Here is a 15,854-nt window from a genome sequence, read left to right on the forward strand (position 1 = left end):
TGTGTTGAATATCTGAAAATTGCTACGAGAAAAATTGTTACAAGTTCTCATCATAAGGGAAAAAAAGTGTGTAACACTATGTGGTGGTGGATATTAACAAGATTTTTAACAGCTTGTGGTGGGCCTTTCACAATTTGGAACTAGCAAAAAGTTATAGGTCAATTATATCTAAATTATCCTATATAATAAACGCCCAGCAACTGAACAGTGGAATGACCATAATGACTGTGGCCCCTTGCCCTGGCCAACACAGCCCCCCAGTGGGCGCCCCAACCCTGATCTTGGAGTGGGGCTAGCCAAAAAATGGCCTGCAGCTCCTCATCCTGGCTGGCCCCACCACCAGTTGGCCCCCATCGGGGCGCGCTAGCTGGACCCCACCAGTGCACGAATTCGTATACCTATAGACTCAGGCTGGGTACTTTGATTAGAGTTAGGTCATCGAAACTGTGTTCCCTTTCTGCTCCATTTGTGTTCCAACATGGGCATAACAAATTCCTTACATTAAAGTCCCGCTGCTGAAATACATACTGGGGCTTCTGTTGTTTCTCACTGGCCCTTGACTGATTAAATCTCAACAAGTAAAACAATGACGACTGGGTGATTTCAAATGCCTTCATGATAAAACTCACAGCCCACTACACAGAATTTCTCTAACGAGATAGAGGGTGTCTTCAGCAAATACCACACCTAATGCAGCAGCATTGGGTCCTAGAAAGGCAATAAGAATATAGCTTTGAAAATTGAAAACAAAATTTTTTTTTCATAAATGATTTCATGTATAGACATATCCCCAAGTATATAATGGATATATTTGGTGAGTTAATAAGTGACTTAGTGAGGTTGCTAGAGACAAAATCAAATTAGAAAAACATCAAATGCATGCCTATGTCACAGCAATAAACAAAAATTAGGATGTTGTAAAAGATGCCATTGACAATAGCGTCAATAATTATTAGATACCTGGAGTATATCTATTCAGGCATGGACTCTGTCATCAACGAGTTTAAGAAAATAGATGGTAAAATAGGGACAGTCACTGTCAACATGGAACACATAAAAAATAACCAGGCAGAAAGTAATGACTAACCCTCCGTCTGTGAACAACTATCAAACCAGATATAACAGGGTTGACAATTGTCTCTGCCTTGTTCCAGGTGTAGCTCTTCCTCCCGATCGCCTTCCGTGATGACCAACACCAACACCAAGCTCCCCACCAGGCACCCAGCTGTGTTTGCACCGAGACAACAGCTTCCCCCAGAACTTCCTGTGAGCTTCCCCTTTCGATTTCCACGTTGGGGGCTGGACATCTTGGCTTCTCACGTTTTCACAAATAAAATGCTGGCTTCAGCACATCCGAAGGCACTGTCATCAAGTGACTCATGCGTTTCTGTTCCTCAATTTCCCATTGTGTACAGCAGAGACCATGCATCCTACTCAGAACTGGTCGTGAGCGTTGAAGAAGTTTACATACGAAATGAACCAACAGAGGTCACGTGGCGAGTGCCCAGGGCTGGCTGCTCTCCCTTTTTATTTTTATTTTTAAACAGGAAGGTCCTGCTGGCAAGTTCTCCTGAAGCCGGAGGTGAGCAGGCCCAGTGGAAAGGGGGACGCTTGTTGGTGTCATTTTCCATCCCAGACTCTTCAAAGCCTCCGCAGGGAAAGACCAGCCTCCCGACCTGGCGTTCGGCTCATGATGAGGCATCTTATCGTCTCTCCGCGGTCAGCTCGCCTCACTTTACCTGTTCATTCTCCCAGCACCTCCTGCCCGTCAGCCCTTCTCTGTCCCACTGAAGGGCCCCACAGGAATCTTCCCAACAGCCCGTGCGCCGTAACCAAAGCTGACCAGGTATTTCATCACCAAAAATGACTTAATTCGGGGAAGAAGAAAAGGTTGCAACGCCCTCCACACAATTACTGCGAGCCACGTGCACGCACAGCGCTGGGAAGAAGCAGGAAAGAAGCCCATTTTAAGGAGGGAAAGCGGAAGTTAAGGGGCGGGGCTGAAAGGACCATAGAGCTCTGCTGTAACCATAGAGTGTTTCCTGTAGGGCTCTCAGCGCTGCAGGGGGTGTGAGAGCGCCTCCCACAGGCCCTCCCAATTCCTGTCTGGGTGGCCCTTTAGGACAAGCCAGAGAGCTGACCCCGACTCTCTCCAATACACACCCCTTCCCGACTCCCAGGCTGTAGACAATACATCACAGGCACCTTCCCCTGGCATTGATCTACTCACTCACCCTTTCCTCGTGGCTTTTGTTCCTTCAATCTTCCATGAAAGTCTTTGCAATATCAGATCACTCTCCTGGAGAGCATGCGTCCTTGCTTTCATCTGGCGAACACCATTCTGTCCTTCAAACGTGAGTTCTTGGAGGGACGTGGGTTGAGAGGGTGGACTGAAGACAGAGCGCATACAACACAACAGCCAAAAATTTAGTGCTACAGCACGGGTGCCTAAGAATAAGCTCTTTATCATAAGTGGGTGATGCTAAGCTATGGGTAGTCTGGGCTCCCATGTCAAAGGCATCCATCGGATGAAGAGCTAGGCTGTCCCGCCCATGAAGTTCCCTTTTAGAAAGTCGTGGATGACCTACATAACTGACTGCTTGCAGTAGCCCAATTTTCCTTCCTTGAACTTTAATTCCTGCTCCTTTGCTTTAAATTCACCAAGAGAGAAATCCTGCAAAATCCTGGGCACCCCACTCTCCTCCCCAATAGAAGCTGAACATTAGGTCCTCTCTGTTTCTCTTCCTGTGACCTTGCTGAGTGGGCCTCGGTGTGTTGTGTGTCCTCCAGGACTTGTAAGTACAATTGTCCCCCTTCTTCTTGGGAGATATGTCCCAAGACCCCCAGTGGATGTTAAATCACAGATAGTTCCAAACCTTATAAAAAGTACTAGAGGTCTGGTGCACGAATTCTTGCATGGGTGGGGTCCAATCTGGCTGGCCCGGCTGGAGGGAGGGGCTGTGGGTGGTTGTCCAGCTGGCCCCACCACCTGGTCAAACTCCTGGTTGAGGGGGAATTTTGCATATTAGCCTTTTATTATATAGGATGATTTTTCCCCTACACACACATGATAAATTTTGATGTATAAATTAGAGATGGGCAATAATAATGAATAATATAATAGAAGAATTATAACATACATACTGTACTGAAGGTTATGTGAATGTGGTCTCTCCTTCTCTCAAAATATCTCCTGATTCTGTACTCACCTCCTGCCTGTGCTGATGTGAGATGACACCCAATGCCTCCATGATGGACTGAAGGGTGGTGAATGACGTAGAGATTGTGACGTAGCCTTAGGCTACTATAAGGGTGACTTTAACACAAGCACCACGGCACCAGGACAGTTGATCTGATAACCTAGATGGCTTCTAAATGACTAACAAGTGCGTAGTGTATACAGCATGGAGACACTGGGCAAAGTAGGCACGGTTCACCTCTCGGCAGGACAGCCTAGCACAGTGTGAGATTCATCATACTATTCAGAACACTGAGAAATATAAAACTTATGAATTGTTTATTTCTGAAATTTTTTATTTTCAGAACTGACCAGAAACTGTGGAAATCACAACTGCAGAAAATGGCTGTGGGAGCCACTGTGAGGAACTTGTTTTTTCCAATTTCCCATGTGGTTGTTGATGACACGTGCCCTATAATCACAGCAAGAACCACAAGGGCTGGTCCAGCCACAACACTGGCTCTGATGACCACAACAGTGTGGGCCCAGGTTACTGTCCCATTGATACAAAAGCAAACACCAAACCCAGATAAGTTATTTCCTAAATGTTAGAAAGTGTCCCTGAGGAAAGAAGTGGACATTCACAGTGTGGAACTAGAAGGGGATTGTCCCCCGCCCCCCACATCCACTACACAAACCCCATTCTCAGTGTTGTAGAAGTTGAATTGTGACTCTGCTTTTGGTAGTAACAGGTTACATCATTCTAGTCCAGACTTTTGCTGGAAATAGCAAAATCCTTGGCAGGGGATGTGAATATAAAAAATAAAATCCCTTATTATAAATGTACTAGAGGCCTGGTGCACAAAATTCGTGCATGGGGAGGGGGGGTCCCTCAGTCCGGCCTGCACCCTCTCCAATCCAGGACCCCTCGGGGGATGTCTGACTGCCTCTCGAAATCCGGGACCACTGGCTCCTAACTGCTCACCTGCCTGATCGCCCCTAACATCTCTGCCTGTCTGATTGCCCCTAACCACCTCTGCCTCTCTGATTGCCCCTAACCACCTCTGCCTGTCTGATTGCCCCTAACTGCTCTCCTGCTGGCCTGATCGCCCCTAACCACCTGTGCCTCGCCCCACACCGAGGACCCAGGATTCCCTCCTCCAGCTGGTTGCAGGCACCTGAGACCCAGGCCGACTTTGCCTGGGCCAGCCGCAGCTGCAGGGGACTGTGGGTGGGTGGCTTCACCCAGGCCACTTCTCCCGGGCCACAGCTGCAGATGCCAGGGACTGCAGGGCAGGCGGCTTGTCTCTCTCCTGGGCTGCAGCTGCAGGTGCTGGCACCCAGGACTGTGGGGTGGGTGGCATGTCCCTCTCCTAAACCACAGGTGTAGCCATTGGTGCCCGGGACCACAGGGTGGGCAGCTTGTCCCTCTCCACAGGTGCAGATGCGGCTGCTGGTGCTTGGGACTACAGGATGGGCGGCTTGTTCCTCTCCTGGGCTGCAGCCACAGGTGCTGGCCCCCAGGACCACAGGGCAGGCGGCTTGTCTGTCTCCCAGGCCACAGCCTGGCTGGTCCTCTTTACTCTCTCGTGAGCTCATTTGTGCCTGGCTGGTCCCCATTCCTCTCTTCCCAGTGTTGAGTGTCTGAGCCATTAAGGCGTGATGGTGTGATGGTGTGATGACCATTTGCATATTAGCGCTTTATTATATAGGATAAAATAAGAGAAAATAAAATTAAATGGAACCTTTTTAGGTTAGAATTTTAGAAAAAACTTGAATCCAGAAATTAGGTAGAATATCTACCCCCCCCTCCCCCCTCCACAAAAAAATACCAAAATTCCCACTGGCATTTGCCCAGACTAATCATGAGAGCTTTGGTTCTGTGGCCTTTGTGGCCTGGAAATGAAACCAAAAGTGGCTTTGTCCAAAATGGGGAGTTTCAAAGGAGACCACTCCCACAGTGAGGTCATATGAGGATCAGAGTAAGTCAAAGAAAACCAAAGACAAGGAGGAAATCTGAACAGCAATCATAGAGGAAAAGACAGATTACATTAAAAAGAAGAGCAGTGTAATTTAATTACATTGATGATGGAAATCAGAAGAAAGCAAATACTATCTTTATTATTTTATTATTTTATTTTTTGCAAATACTATCTTTAAATATCACTTTATAATTTATGTGCAGTAGAGATAATTCAAAAATAAGAAAGTAATAGAGATATTTTGGAACAAGAAACTGGGGCAGTCTGGTGATAGCCAGAGGGAAAGGGGAATGGGGGCTAGGTGGAGGTGGGCAAATAAGGGGGAAATGGCGATTGAAAGAGATTTTGCTTGGGGTGATGGTCACACGGATGCAGTGTGCAGATGATGTTTTGTTGAGTTGCGCACTTGAAACCTGTATGGTTTTACAAACTAATGTCACCCCAAGAAATTCAATAAAAATGTGTTAAATAACAAAAATTAAACTGAGTAATTTTGAAGATCTGATTGGCTTTTCAAAAAGAAAAAAAACACACAACAACGAATATTTCCTCTAGAAAAAAAGTTTTTAAATTCCTGACCATAATAACAGCTAAGCCCAAAGTAGTTGTATGGGGGAAATGGATTTTACATTTCCTAATATTTACATATTACCTGTGAGCTGTTCTGGAAAATTAATAAACCCAAAGGAGAGGAGATCTTGGAAACCTCTGACTTATAGCCTGTTGGTCAGAAGCACAGGTGGATAACCTGGACTTGAGATTAGCACCTGACATGGGATTAAGGAGGAGAGCAGGTTAAGAATTTAGCCTTAAACATGTGGCATCTGGGTAGGTAGTGTCAAACTTGAGTAGTTGAATTGCTTGGTGGTGTGGGAGAAATTCCTCATGCCACCCGCAATGGAATTGGTCTCAGAATACCAAAATAGATATTTTACATTCATTTTCTTGTGGTAAGTCCTCAAAGTTCAGTGTGTGTTTTACCGTTATGACTCATCATCTAGCCCCTTATAGCTCACATCCTTACAGCCACCCTTCAAGGGGTCACCTGCCCCAAGTGGCCATTGGCTCCCATGCAGTGTGGCTTTGATCCAGGATGGAAGTGTAGGAGCGGAATTGCTGGGTATGGTGTGACTGTCCTCAGTGTAGTAGAAGATGCTAGTTTTCTCTGAAGCACTGGTACCAATTTACATTTCAACAACCATTGGCCCACACTGTCACTGGCACTGGGCGCTTTCAGACACTATAATGTTCGTCCACTTGGAGCCAGTGTAATACTATCTTATTGTGGTTTTAACGAGCGCTTTCCTGTTGTTAATGACCTGGAGCTGCTTTTCATTTGTTTACCAGCTGGTTGTTTTCTATCTTTTATGAGGTGCAGCTCAAGTGAGCCCATTTTTCTGTATTTTGTTTTCTCATGTATTTGTAGAAATTTTTATTGTATTCTGAAGATCAACACTCTGATGCTTGCATGTGTTGTAAAATTCTTCTCTCACCTGATGGCTGATGATTTAGCAGTACCTATGTTGCCTTTTATGAAGAGTCCTGAATTGTCACATAGCCCAAATTTTCCATGTTTCTCTTTATAAATAGTGCTGTTTTATGTCTTGTTCAGGGAGCCCTCCCTACCTTAAATTCTTGGAGTTATCACACGATATTACCTTCTAAGAGCTCCACTGTCTTGTCTTTGGTAAAACAATAGCTCTTCTCCGTCTGCTCTGGGTTTCAGTGCATTGTAGGAGCTGGGGGTGCAATCTCATCCCACTGCATTTGGATCCCTAGCTGCCCACACACATTATTGAAAAGTTTATCTTCTAGTCACTTCTGTGCATCAGCCCCTCTATCATGCATGGCGTTTCCTGTGGTTTAGGTCTATGGTATTGCTAGGTGCTCTGTTCTGTTCCCGTGGTCTAGTGGTCTAACACTATGTTAGTACAGCACTGTCTTGTTTTCCATAACATTTTAATGTCTTGACGTCTTATGGAGCCAGTCCTCATACATTGTTCTTCATAATTGCCTTGGCTGAACTTGGAAAAATTTACTTCGAAATAAATTTACAATAGCGGTACCAAGTTCCACAAAAGTCACTTGGAGATTGGTGACATGTTGCTTTAACTCTGCAGATTAATTTGGGTATGCTAGACTTTTATACAATACTAGAGGCCCGGTGCACAAATTCGTGCATGGTGGGGTCCACCTGCCTGCCCCAATGGGGGCCAATCAGGGTTGGGCTGGCTTGGGGGAGGGGATGTGGGAGGTTGGCCTCCAGCCCCATCCCCAATCAGGGTGGGGGGACAATTGGGGACAGGGCTGGCCAGGGGAGGGGCTATGGGAGGTTTGGGGGGCCAATTGGGGCCCCCATCGGGCCGGTTGGCCCCTTTAGTGAGCCTCATAGTGACCGATTGTTCCAATTGTTCTGGTCATTCTACTGTTCTGGTCACTTGGCTTTTATATATATAGATTGTTGTCATACCTATTAACATGCATATTGTCTATTTATTTGCATCTTTAATGTCCTCCTAAACAGATTTGTAATTTCCTCCATTGAGAAAGGGCATATTATATTTTTATGTACATCTCTCTTAGCAATGTACTCTCTTAGCAATTTTCAAATATACAACACAGTACTATTAACTGCATTATTATACCTAATAGTATTAATACCCACTATTATTATAAAAATATGTTTATTTATTTCAAAGAGGAAGTGAGAGGGAGAGATAGAAACATCAGTGATGAGAATCATTGACCGGCTGCCTCCTGCAAGTCCCCTACTGGGGATCGAGCCCACAACCTGGGCATGTGTCCTGACCGGGAATTGAACTATGACCTCCTAGTTCATAGGTTGATGCTTAAGCAATGAGCCACACCAGCGGGGCAGTACCCACTATTATTAACTACAGTCACCATGCTGTACATCACATCCTCATGATTTAATCATTTTATAACTGGAAGTTTGTACCATTGACCACGCTCATTCATTTTGCCCACCCCACAGGCTCTGCCTCCGTTAACGGTCAATCAGTTCACTGTATCTCTGAGTTTGATTTTTTCAACGTTTCTACATATAAGTAAGATCATACCATACTTGTCTTTTTCTTTCTGATTTATTTCACTTAGTACAATGCCCTCGTGGTCCATCCATGTTGACCCAAATGGCATGAAGTCCTTCTTTTTATAGCACAATAACATTCCACTGTACATAGAGCACACTTTCTTTGTACATTCATGGATTGATGGGCACTTAGGTTGCTTGCACATATTGTAGATGCTGCTGCAATGAACATAGAGATGCATGTGTCTTTTCAAGTTAGTGTTTTTATTTCCTCTAAATAAAATACCCAGAAGTGGTGTTGCTGGGTCATGTGGCAGCTTTATTTATAATTTTTGAGGAACTGCCATACTGATTTACATAGTGGCTGCCCCAATTTACATTCCCAGCATCAGTGCAAGAGGGTTCCCCTTTCTGAACATTCTTACGAACACTTATTATTTCTTTTCTTTTCTTTTTTACATTTTATTTTATTGATTATTTTTACAGAGAGGAAGGGAGAAGGATAGAGAGTTAGAAACATCGATGAGAGAGAAACATCAATCAGCTGCCTCCTGCACGCCCCGTACTGGGTATGTGCCTGCAACCAAGGTACATGCCCTTGACCGGAATCGAACCTAGGACCCTTCAGTCCACAGGCTGACGCTCTATCCACTGAGCCCAAATGGTTAGGGCTATTATTTCTTGTCTGTTTTATTTCTCAGCTTGAGATTTGCTAGACCTCTCAGTGATAGGAATTGTGGGGGTACAACCATGGAAATCGTGCTTTTCTTTTGGTCTCTGCTCGCACTAGACCAGTGGTCAGCAAACCGCGGCTCGTGAGCCACATGCGGCTCTTTGGCCCCTTGCGTGTGGCTCTTCCACAAAATACCACGGGCGGGCGCGCACGTACAGTGCGATTGAAACTTTGTGGCCCATGCGCAGAAGTCGGTTTTCGGCCTGGGCGAGTCTATTTTGAAGAAGTGGCGTTAGAAGAAGTGGGGGGTGTTGGTCGGTGGAGTGACGGGAGACACAGCGCCTGGGGAAACCCAGCGCCGTGGGGGAGGCGCGTGCGATTCAAGCACAAGTTGAGGATGGGAGAGTTGGAAGGGGTCGACCTCAGCAAACGTACCTCAATCAGATTGAGGACGTTTTTAGCAAAGGCCAGCTTAGGAGTACCCTAATTAAGTTAATAACAATGTACCTATCTATATATAGTTTAAGTTTAAAAAATGTGGCTCTCAAAAGAAATTTCAATCGTTGTACTGTTGATATTTGGCTCTGTTGACTAATGAGTTTGCTGACCACTGCACTAGACAATCTTCATTGTAATATGCGAGGAGTCCAGATAGGTGGTGGGGGGAGCTGGTTCCTTCCTTTTCACCTGCACCCAAGACAGGAGCAAACTCAGGTTTGTGGAGCCTGATATTGACATAGATGTCAAGATCATTGCTTCAAAAAAAAAACCAAAATCTGCTACACATGGATTTTTCTAACACGAGAAAACATATTACATCAAGTCACAAAGGCAAAAATGTTTAAGCCCAAAATATAAGACAAATGAGAAAAAGTACAGACTATTTTTCTTAGCCGTGCGACATACCTGTCCGGAACACCAGCATAAGGTGTGTTCTCTACAGTTTTTTAAATCCTCAATTGAGGACATGTTTATTGATTCTAGAGAGTAAGGAAGGGAGGAGAGAGAGAGAGAGAGAGAGAGAGAGAGAGAGAGAGAGAGAGAGAACGCACTATGTGAGAGAGAAACATCAATCGGTTGCCTCCTACATGCCCATACAGGGGATGGGACCTACAACCTAGGTATGTGCTGTGACTGGGAATTAAATCCACAACTTTCTGGTGTAAGGGATGACGCTCCATCCAACTGAGCCACCTGGCCAGGCTCCACAGTTTTTAACTGATACTTTTTGACTGACTCTTTATAGGAGATTAATTCTGTCACATAGTAATAAATGTTAATATTATATTAAGTATTAATTACTAGAAAATTATATTTATACTAGAGGCTCAGCACACAAAATTCATTCATGGGTAGGGTCCCTAGGCCTGGTGGGGCTCAGGGCTAATTAGGGTCTTCCAGCTGCCAGCTGGGGCCTTCCTTCATTCCACATTACCCCTGGTGGTCAGCACACATCATTGCGGGCAATCAAACTCCCAGTCTCCCCATCAAACTCCTGAGGGGACACTTTGCATATTAGCCTTATATATATATATAAATAATATAGATAACAGAGAGAGAATTCAGTGTTCCCGTCAGCATGGATGTTTGACATTTCTTTTTCTCCTGTACAATTAAAGAAACGTTTCTTTCAATCACACAATTTGTTACTGGGAATGTCTGAAGTTTCACATCACTGTCATATTTGGGAAAACATTGATCAAGTTTCTTCCTTTCATAAAAGAGCAGTAGGATTGCAGGTTATGTCCACACATCACTCGAGCCCTTGCTAGGCTTTGAAAAGGGACGGAGCACGTGAGGGGCCTGAAGGTGGAGCTTCCTGAGCTGTAGGTGGCGAATTTGCTGCTGTGCTGAGTCCCTCCGAATGGGGTGAGATCTCCCTTCACACATCGCCTTCTGATGGGGCCTGTGTGCTGTCACTGTCCCAGGTCCCTCAGACCCTGAAAGACCCACACATGTGCTTTCCATGTCCCCACAAAGCTCTCAGAGCAAAGGGCTTGAATGCTCAACTTTTCCCTGGGGTTCCACCCCCCAACAGGAGTTGAGTCTAAATTGTTTTTCTCTCGCCAGCGCTAGAGTTGTCTAAAGAAAATGTAAAGTTATCCTTTTCCAGACCCACCAGTGGTTTCAGCTCAAGGGTGGGTCTCCCCCAAGTCCAGCTCTGACCCCAGTGGCTCCCTGGGTGACCTCCCTCTCCACTTACACATCATCTGCAAGGTGATCACTTTCAGATTCACATCTGGACATGCCTCTCAACCTCTGGGGGCCTCAGCACATGCACCGGCAGGGTTGAGTGGGGTGGGGGAGGGAGACAGAATGATTTCTCAGCCACACACCCCACTACGTCCTGTGGAGGCCAAGTTCCCCTTCTAGCGTGGCCACACTCTCTCCCCCAGGGCTTCCTGTTGGGGTGTCCTAGGCCCCACCCCAGAGCTAGGCACTTCCCTCACTGACACAGGGACGTGGACTCACTCTGCCCTGCCAGAGGCAGACATGGTGCCCCTGCTGCTGCTGCCCCTGCTGTGGGGGGGTGAGTGAGCTGAGGGAGGGGGGTTGGGCAGGTGGGGAATCAGCAGGGGCTGCCACTGAGCCTCTGTCCCCTCCCAGGGTCCCTGCAGCAGCAGCCAGGCTATGAGCTCCAAGTGCAGGAATCGGTGACAGTGTTTGAGGGTCTGTGTGTCCACGTGCCCTGCTCCTTCTCCTACCCCTGGAGTTCGCGGTCTTCTTATAGCAAAGTCTACACCTACTGGTACCGGGACAGGGACAACACAAACCATGATGATCCTGTGGCCTCGAGCAACTGGAATAAACCAGTGAAGAGAGAGACCCGAGGCCGCTTCCTCCTCGCGAACCCCAGGACCAATAACTGTTCCCTGAGCATCACAGACGCCAGGAGGAGTGACACAGGACGCTACTTCTTCCGAGTGGAGAGAGGAGATTCTGTGAGCTATAGTTACCGAGAGAAGATGGTGGATTTACAGGTGACAGGTACAGTAGGGGCCCAGGAAAGGACCCAGGGACATGGGACCCCGTCTTAGAGCAGGAAAGGGACACTGGACACTCCCTGTCCAGGTCTTGGGCCCTGGGTGGTGGGAAGATCACAGTGCCTGGGGAGCTCTTGGTCCCTGAGGCACGAGTCCCACTCAGGATCACACTTTGTGTCCCCAGCTCCTGAGGCCCCGACACCTCCCTCTCTCCTCTTCCTTCCTGACAGACAAACCCCACATCCAGATTCTGGAGCCTCTGGTGTCCGGCCGCCCCACACAGCTGGCCTGCAGCCTTCCAGGGTCCTGTGAAAGGGGACGACCTCCCACCTTCTCCTGGGCGGGAGCCGCTGTGGACTCACTGAACCCCCAGACCCTCCGCTCCTCGGGGCTCACCCTCACCCCGAGGCCCCAGGACCATGGCACCAGCCTCACCTGTCAGGTGAAACGGGAAAGGTCTCAGTGGACCACACAGAGAACCATCCTGCTCAATGTCTCCTGTGAGTGTTGGAGGGGGGGCTGGGTCCATGGGGACAGTGGGAGCGACGTGTGTGTGTGTGTGTGTGTGTGTGTGTGTAGGAGGCTGAGCTAACCTGAGAACACCCGGGCATGGATCTGTGTGTAGGTGGGGAGGGGCCAGAAAGAGAGAACCCCTCCTTCCTGGTTCCCACCGCCCCTCCTTGGGATTTGGGAGACTCCCATTCACTCCTCTACTCTGAAGTGGGGCCCTGTCTTTCTATCCCAGATGCCCCTCAGAACTTCACCATAGGCATCTTCTTCAGAAATGCCACAGGTAGGAAAGAACCTCTCCTCACTGGGGCTGGGACCTGCCCCTAAGGCCACGGTAAACCATAAGGGAAATCCCACTTTGAATGCGATCAGACCTAGGAAGGGCAAGGGTGAAAATCATCACTCTAGTCCCTCACCTCTGGTGGGTGAGTGCCTGCATCTGTGTTCTACACCTCTCTCTCTCTCTCTCTCTCTCTCTCTCTCTCTCTCTCTCTCTCTCTCTCTCTCTCTCTCTGCATTTCTCTATCCAAAGCCCTCAATATTCTACAAACCACATCCCTTACCATCCTGGAAGGAGAGGATTTGAGACTGAGTTGTGTGGCTGACAGCAACCCCCCTGCCGAGCTGAGCTGGTTCCGGGGGTCCCCAGGCCTGAACGCCACCCCCGTCTCCAGCACCGCGATCCTGGAGCTGCCTCGCGTGGGGCCTGCACAGGAAGGAGAGTTCACCTGCCAAGCTCGGCACCCGCTGGGCTCCCACAGTGTCTCTCTCAGCCTCTCCGTGGTCTGTGAGTGGGGAGATCCCAGGGGGCAGGACAGCTGGGTTCTGGGGAGATTAGAGGCACCGCTGACCCCTCTCCTCGCTCCCCACAGACCCCCCGCAGCTGCTGGGACCCTCCTGCTCCTGGGAGGACCAGGGTCTGCACTGCAGCTGCTCCTCCAGGGCCCAGCCAGCCCCCTCCCTGCGCTGGCGGCTGGGGGCGGGGCTGCTGGAGGGGAACCATGGCAACGCCTCCTACAGGGTCACCTCCAGCTCAGAGGGGCCCTGGACCAACAGCTCCCTGAGCCTCAAGGAGGGGCTCAGCCCTGACCTCAGACTCAGCTGCGAGGCCTGGAATGTGCACGGAGCCCAGAGCGCCTCTGTCCTGCTGCTGCCAGGTCAGGGCCTGCTGGGGGCAGAGGCCACGGAGGAAGGAGTGGGTCAGAGAGAAGGTGGGGCTGGGGGTGAGGGGCTGTGGCCTGGACAGGGGTGATTGCTAGGACAGGGCCTGCTTCTCCTGCCTGAACAGAACCGACAGCGGGTTCTACAAGGAGGTGGGAAGAGGAGAGACTGAGTCCCGCGAGTGGGTGTCTCACCCCCCTCTTCTCTGCAGGGAAGGCCGTGCCCCAGGCGGGAGTGGTTCCTGCGGCTCTCGGAGGTGCTGGTGCCATGGCCCTGCTGTCCCTGTGTTTGTGTCTCCTCTCCTTTTGCATGTGAGCCTCTAGGGCAGGGAGGTGCAGAGCTGAGTACATCCAGAGGGGACTGTTTTGGGAGGTCCGGAGGGGGTAGCAGCTTTATTGAGGTAAAATTCCCATATATTTGAAGTGTACAATTCAATGGCTTTTCGTTCAGTCACACAGCTGTGCACCCATCGCCACAGTCAATTTTAAAACGTTTCATTTGCTTGAAATAATAATAATAATAATAAAAACAAGCAAAAGAAACCCACATCCCCTAACTGTTAGTTTGTTTCCATCCTCTCCCAGCCCTAGGCAGCCACTAACTGCTTCCTGTCCATTCTGGACGATTCATATAAATGGAATCACACAACACATGGTCCTTTGTGACTGATTTCTTTCACTTAGCACGATATTTTCTTCACTTATTATAATAATTATTTTGTTTGTTAATCCTCATCCAAGAACATCTTTCCATTGATTTTTAGGAGAGTAGAAGGGAGAGAGGAAGAGAGAGAGAGAGAGAGAGAGAGAGAGAGAGAGAGAGAGAGAGAGAGAAACATCGATGTTAGAGAGACACATTCATAGATTCCTTGTCTACAAGCCCTGACCAGAGAGGGGATGGAACCTGCAACCCAGGTCCATGTCCTTGACCATTAATTGAACCTGTGAAGTTCAGTGTGCAGGCCGACACTCTAACCACTGAGCCACTTGCCAGGACCATGACATTTTCGAGGTTCTTGTGTCAGCACTCTATTGATTTTTATTTACAAATAATATTCCGTGCTATGGATGGGGCTCATTTGATTTGTCCATTCCTTCACTGATGGACATTTGGGTTGCTTGGACTTTTTAGCTACCATGAATTGCACTGATGATGGCTTGTGCACAAGTCTGCGTGTGAGAGGGGCCTTGGTGATGTACATTCAGTCTTGGCCAAATCCCTGGACATCTAGGGGGACGGGGTCCTCACCTGCATGTCAGGAGGGTCTCTGAGACTGGCCTCAGGGTCTGGATGCCTCCATTGTCCATCAGGGAGTGGGGGCAGCTGCCCTCCTGTGCCTGAGCCATTCTAGCTGCTGACTTCTTCCCTTAGAGTGAAAGCCTGCAGGAGGCAAGCAGCTGGGAGACCAAAGGTCAGGAATGATGAAGATCCTGTGATGGGCACAGTCACCTGGGTGAGTGACGGGGGTGTCTTCTCATGCTGTGTAGGGGGGGGGGGCGGCGCTGGGCATGTCCATTAAGGAGTCGACACTGAGCTCCTCTGTGGTCAGCTGGACGGGCAGCTGGGAGTTGACTTCTCCCCTTCATTTCCTGTAACCTCCTGCACCAGCCACACTGACCACTGAGCCCACCTCACTTCTCTGATAGGTTCAGGCTGCCAGAACCATCTCCCCAAAACGACTACTTTCTACCCATTGTGGGCATGTTACTTCACCTCTCCTCACCTCAGTCTCGCCATCTGTAAATGGGGATAATGAGTGTCATTCATGCTGGGTTTCTGTGAGGATGAAACATGATTAGTAGGCCTTCAGTATAATATTACAGAATGTTAAATGCATGTGGGAATAGTTGAGTTCATAAGACGTGTGTATGGAATGAGGAAGAACGAAAACTTTCATCAGCCCAACTTCCCCTTGGGACCATGTCTGCCTTATTCCTCTCTGACTCCCTTCCCTCCCCTCCACTCAGGGTTCCCAGGAAAATCTAGGGCCAGACAGGCCTCCAGACCAAGCGCCCCCCGCCAAGGATGCCCCTCCCTCCGGGGAGCAACAAGAGCTCTATTATGCCAACCTCAGCTTTTATGAGATGAAGACACGGGAGTCTCAGAACCCGGAGGTCACCAGTAGCCCCGAGTACTCAGAGATCAAGCGTGCAGGCAAATGAGGACTCACTCAGAGCAGTTTAATTGACTTTTCAGGAGCAACCATGGAAAGCAGAAGAAAGGAGATACGATCTTTAAATGTCACTTTATAATTTATACTCAGCAGAGAGAATTCAAAAATGAGGAAGTAATACAGATGTTTTGGAACAAATAA

General features: G+C 48.4%; 1 protein-coding gene across 1 annotated transcript; it reads left to right on the forward strand.

Moving 5' to 3' along the window:
- Nucleotides 1–11,378: 11,378 nt before the first annotated feature.
- Nucleotides 11,379–15,854, forward strand: LOC111824045 (sialic acid-binding Ig-like lectin 5). Its single transcript, XM_023747311.1, has 9 exons — nt 11,379–11,415; nt 11,493–11,873; nt 12,100–12,369; nt 12,615–12,662; nt 12,912–13,166; nt 13,252–13,553; nt 13,769–13,851; nt 14,912–14,993; nt 15,508–15,854. Exons 1-9 carry the CDS (start codon nt 11,379–11,381, stop codon nt 15,700–15,702), a joined length of 1,653 nt encoding a protein of 550 aa, XP_023603079.1. The 3' UTR covers nt 15,703–15,854.

This window comes from Myotis lucifugus, unplaced genomic scaffold, assembly GCF_000147115.1.
Source record: "Myotis lucifugus unplaced genomic scaffold, Myoluc2.0 scaffold_838, whole genome shotgun sequence".
Taxonomy (NCBI): domain Eukaryota; kingdom Metazoa; phylum Chordata; class Mammalia; order Chiroptera; family Vespertilionidae; genus Myotis; species Myotis lucifugus.

Coding starts and splice junctions, on each gene's coding strand:
- LOC111824045 (XM_023747311.1), top strand. CDS start 11,379: ATGGTGCCCCTGCTGCTGCTGCCCCTGCTGTGGGGGG. Junction 13,167..13,251: donor TCTCAGCCTCTCCGTGGTCT/GTGAGTGGGGAG, acceptor CGCTCCCCACAG/ACCCCCCGCAGCTGCTGGGA. Junction 14,994..15,507: donor TGATGGGCACAGTCACCTGG/GTGAGTGACGGG, acceptor CCCTCCACTCAG/GGTTCCCAGGAAAATCTAGG.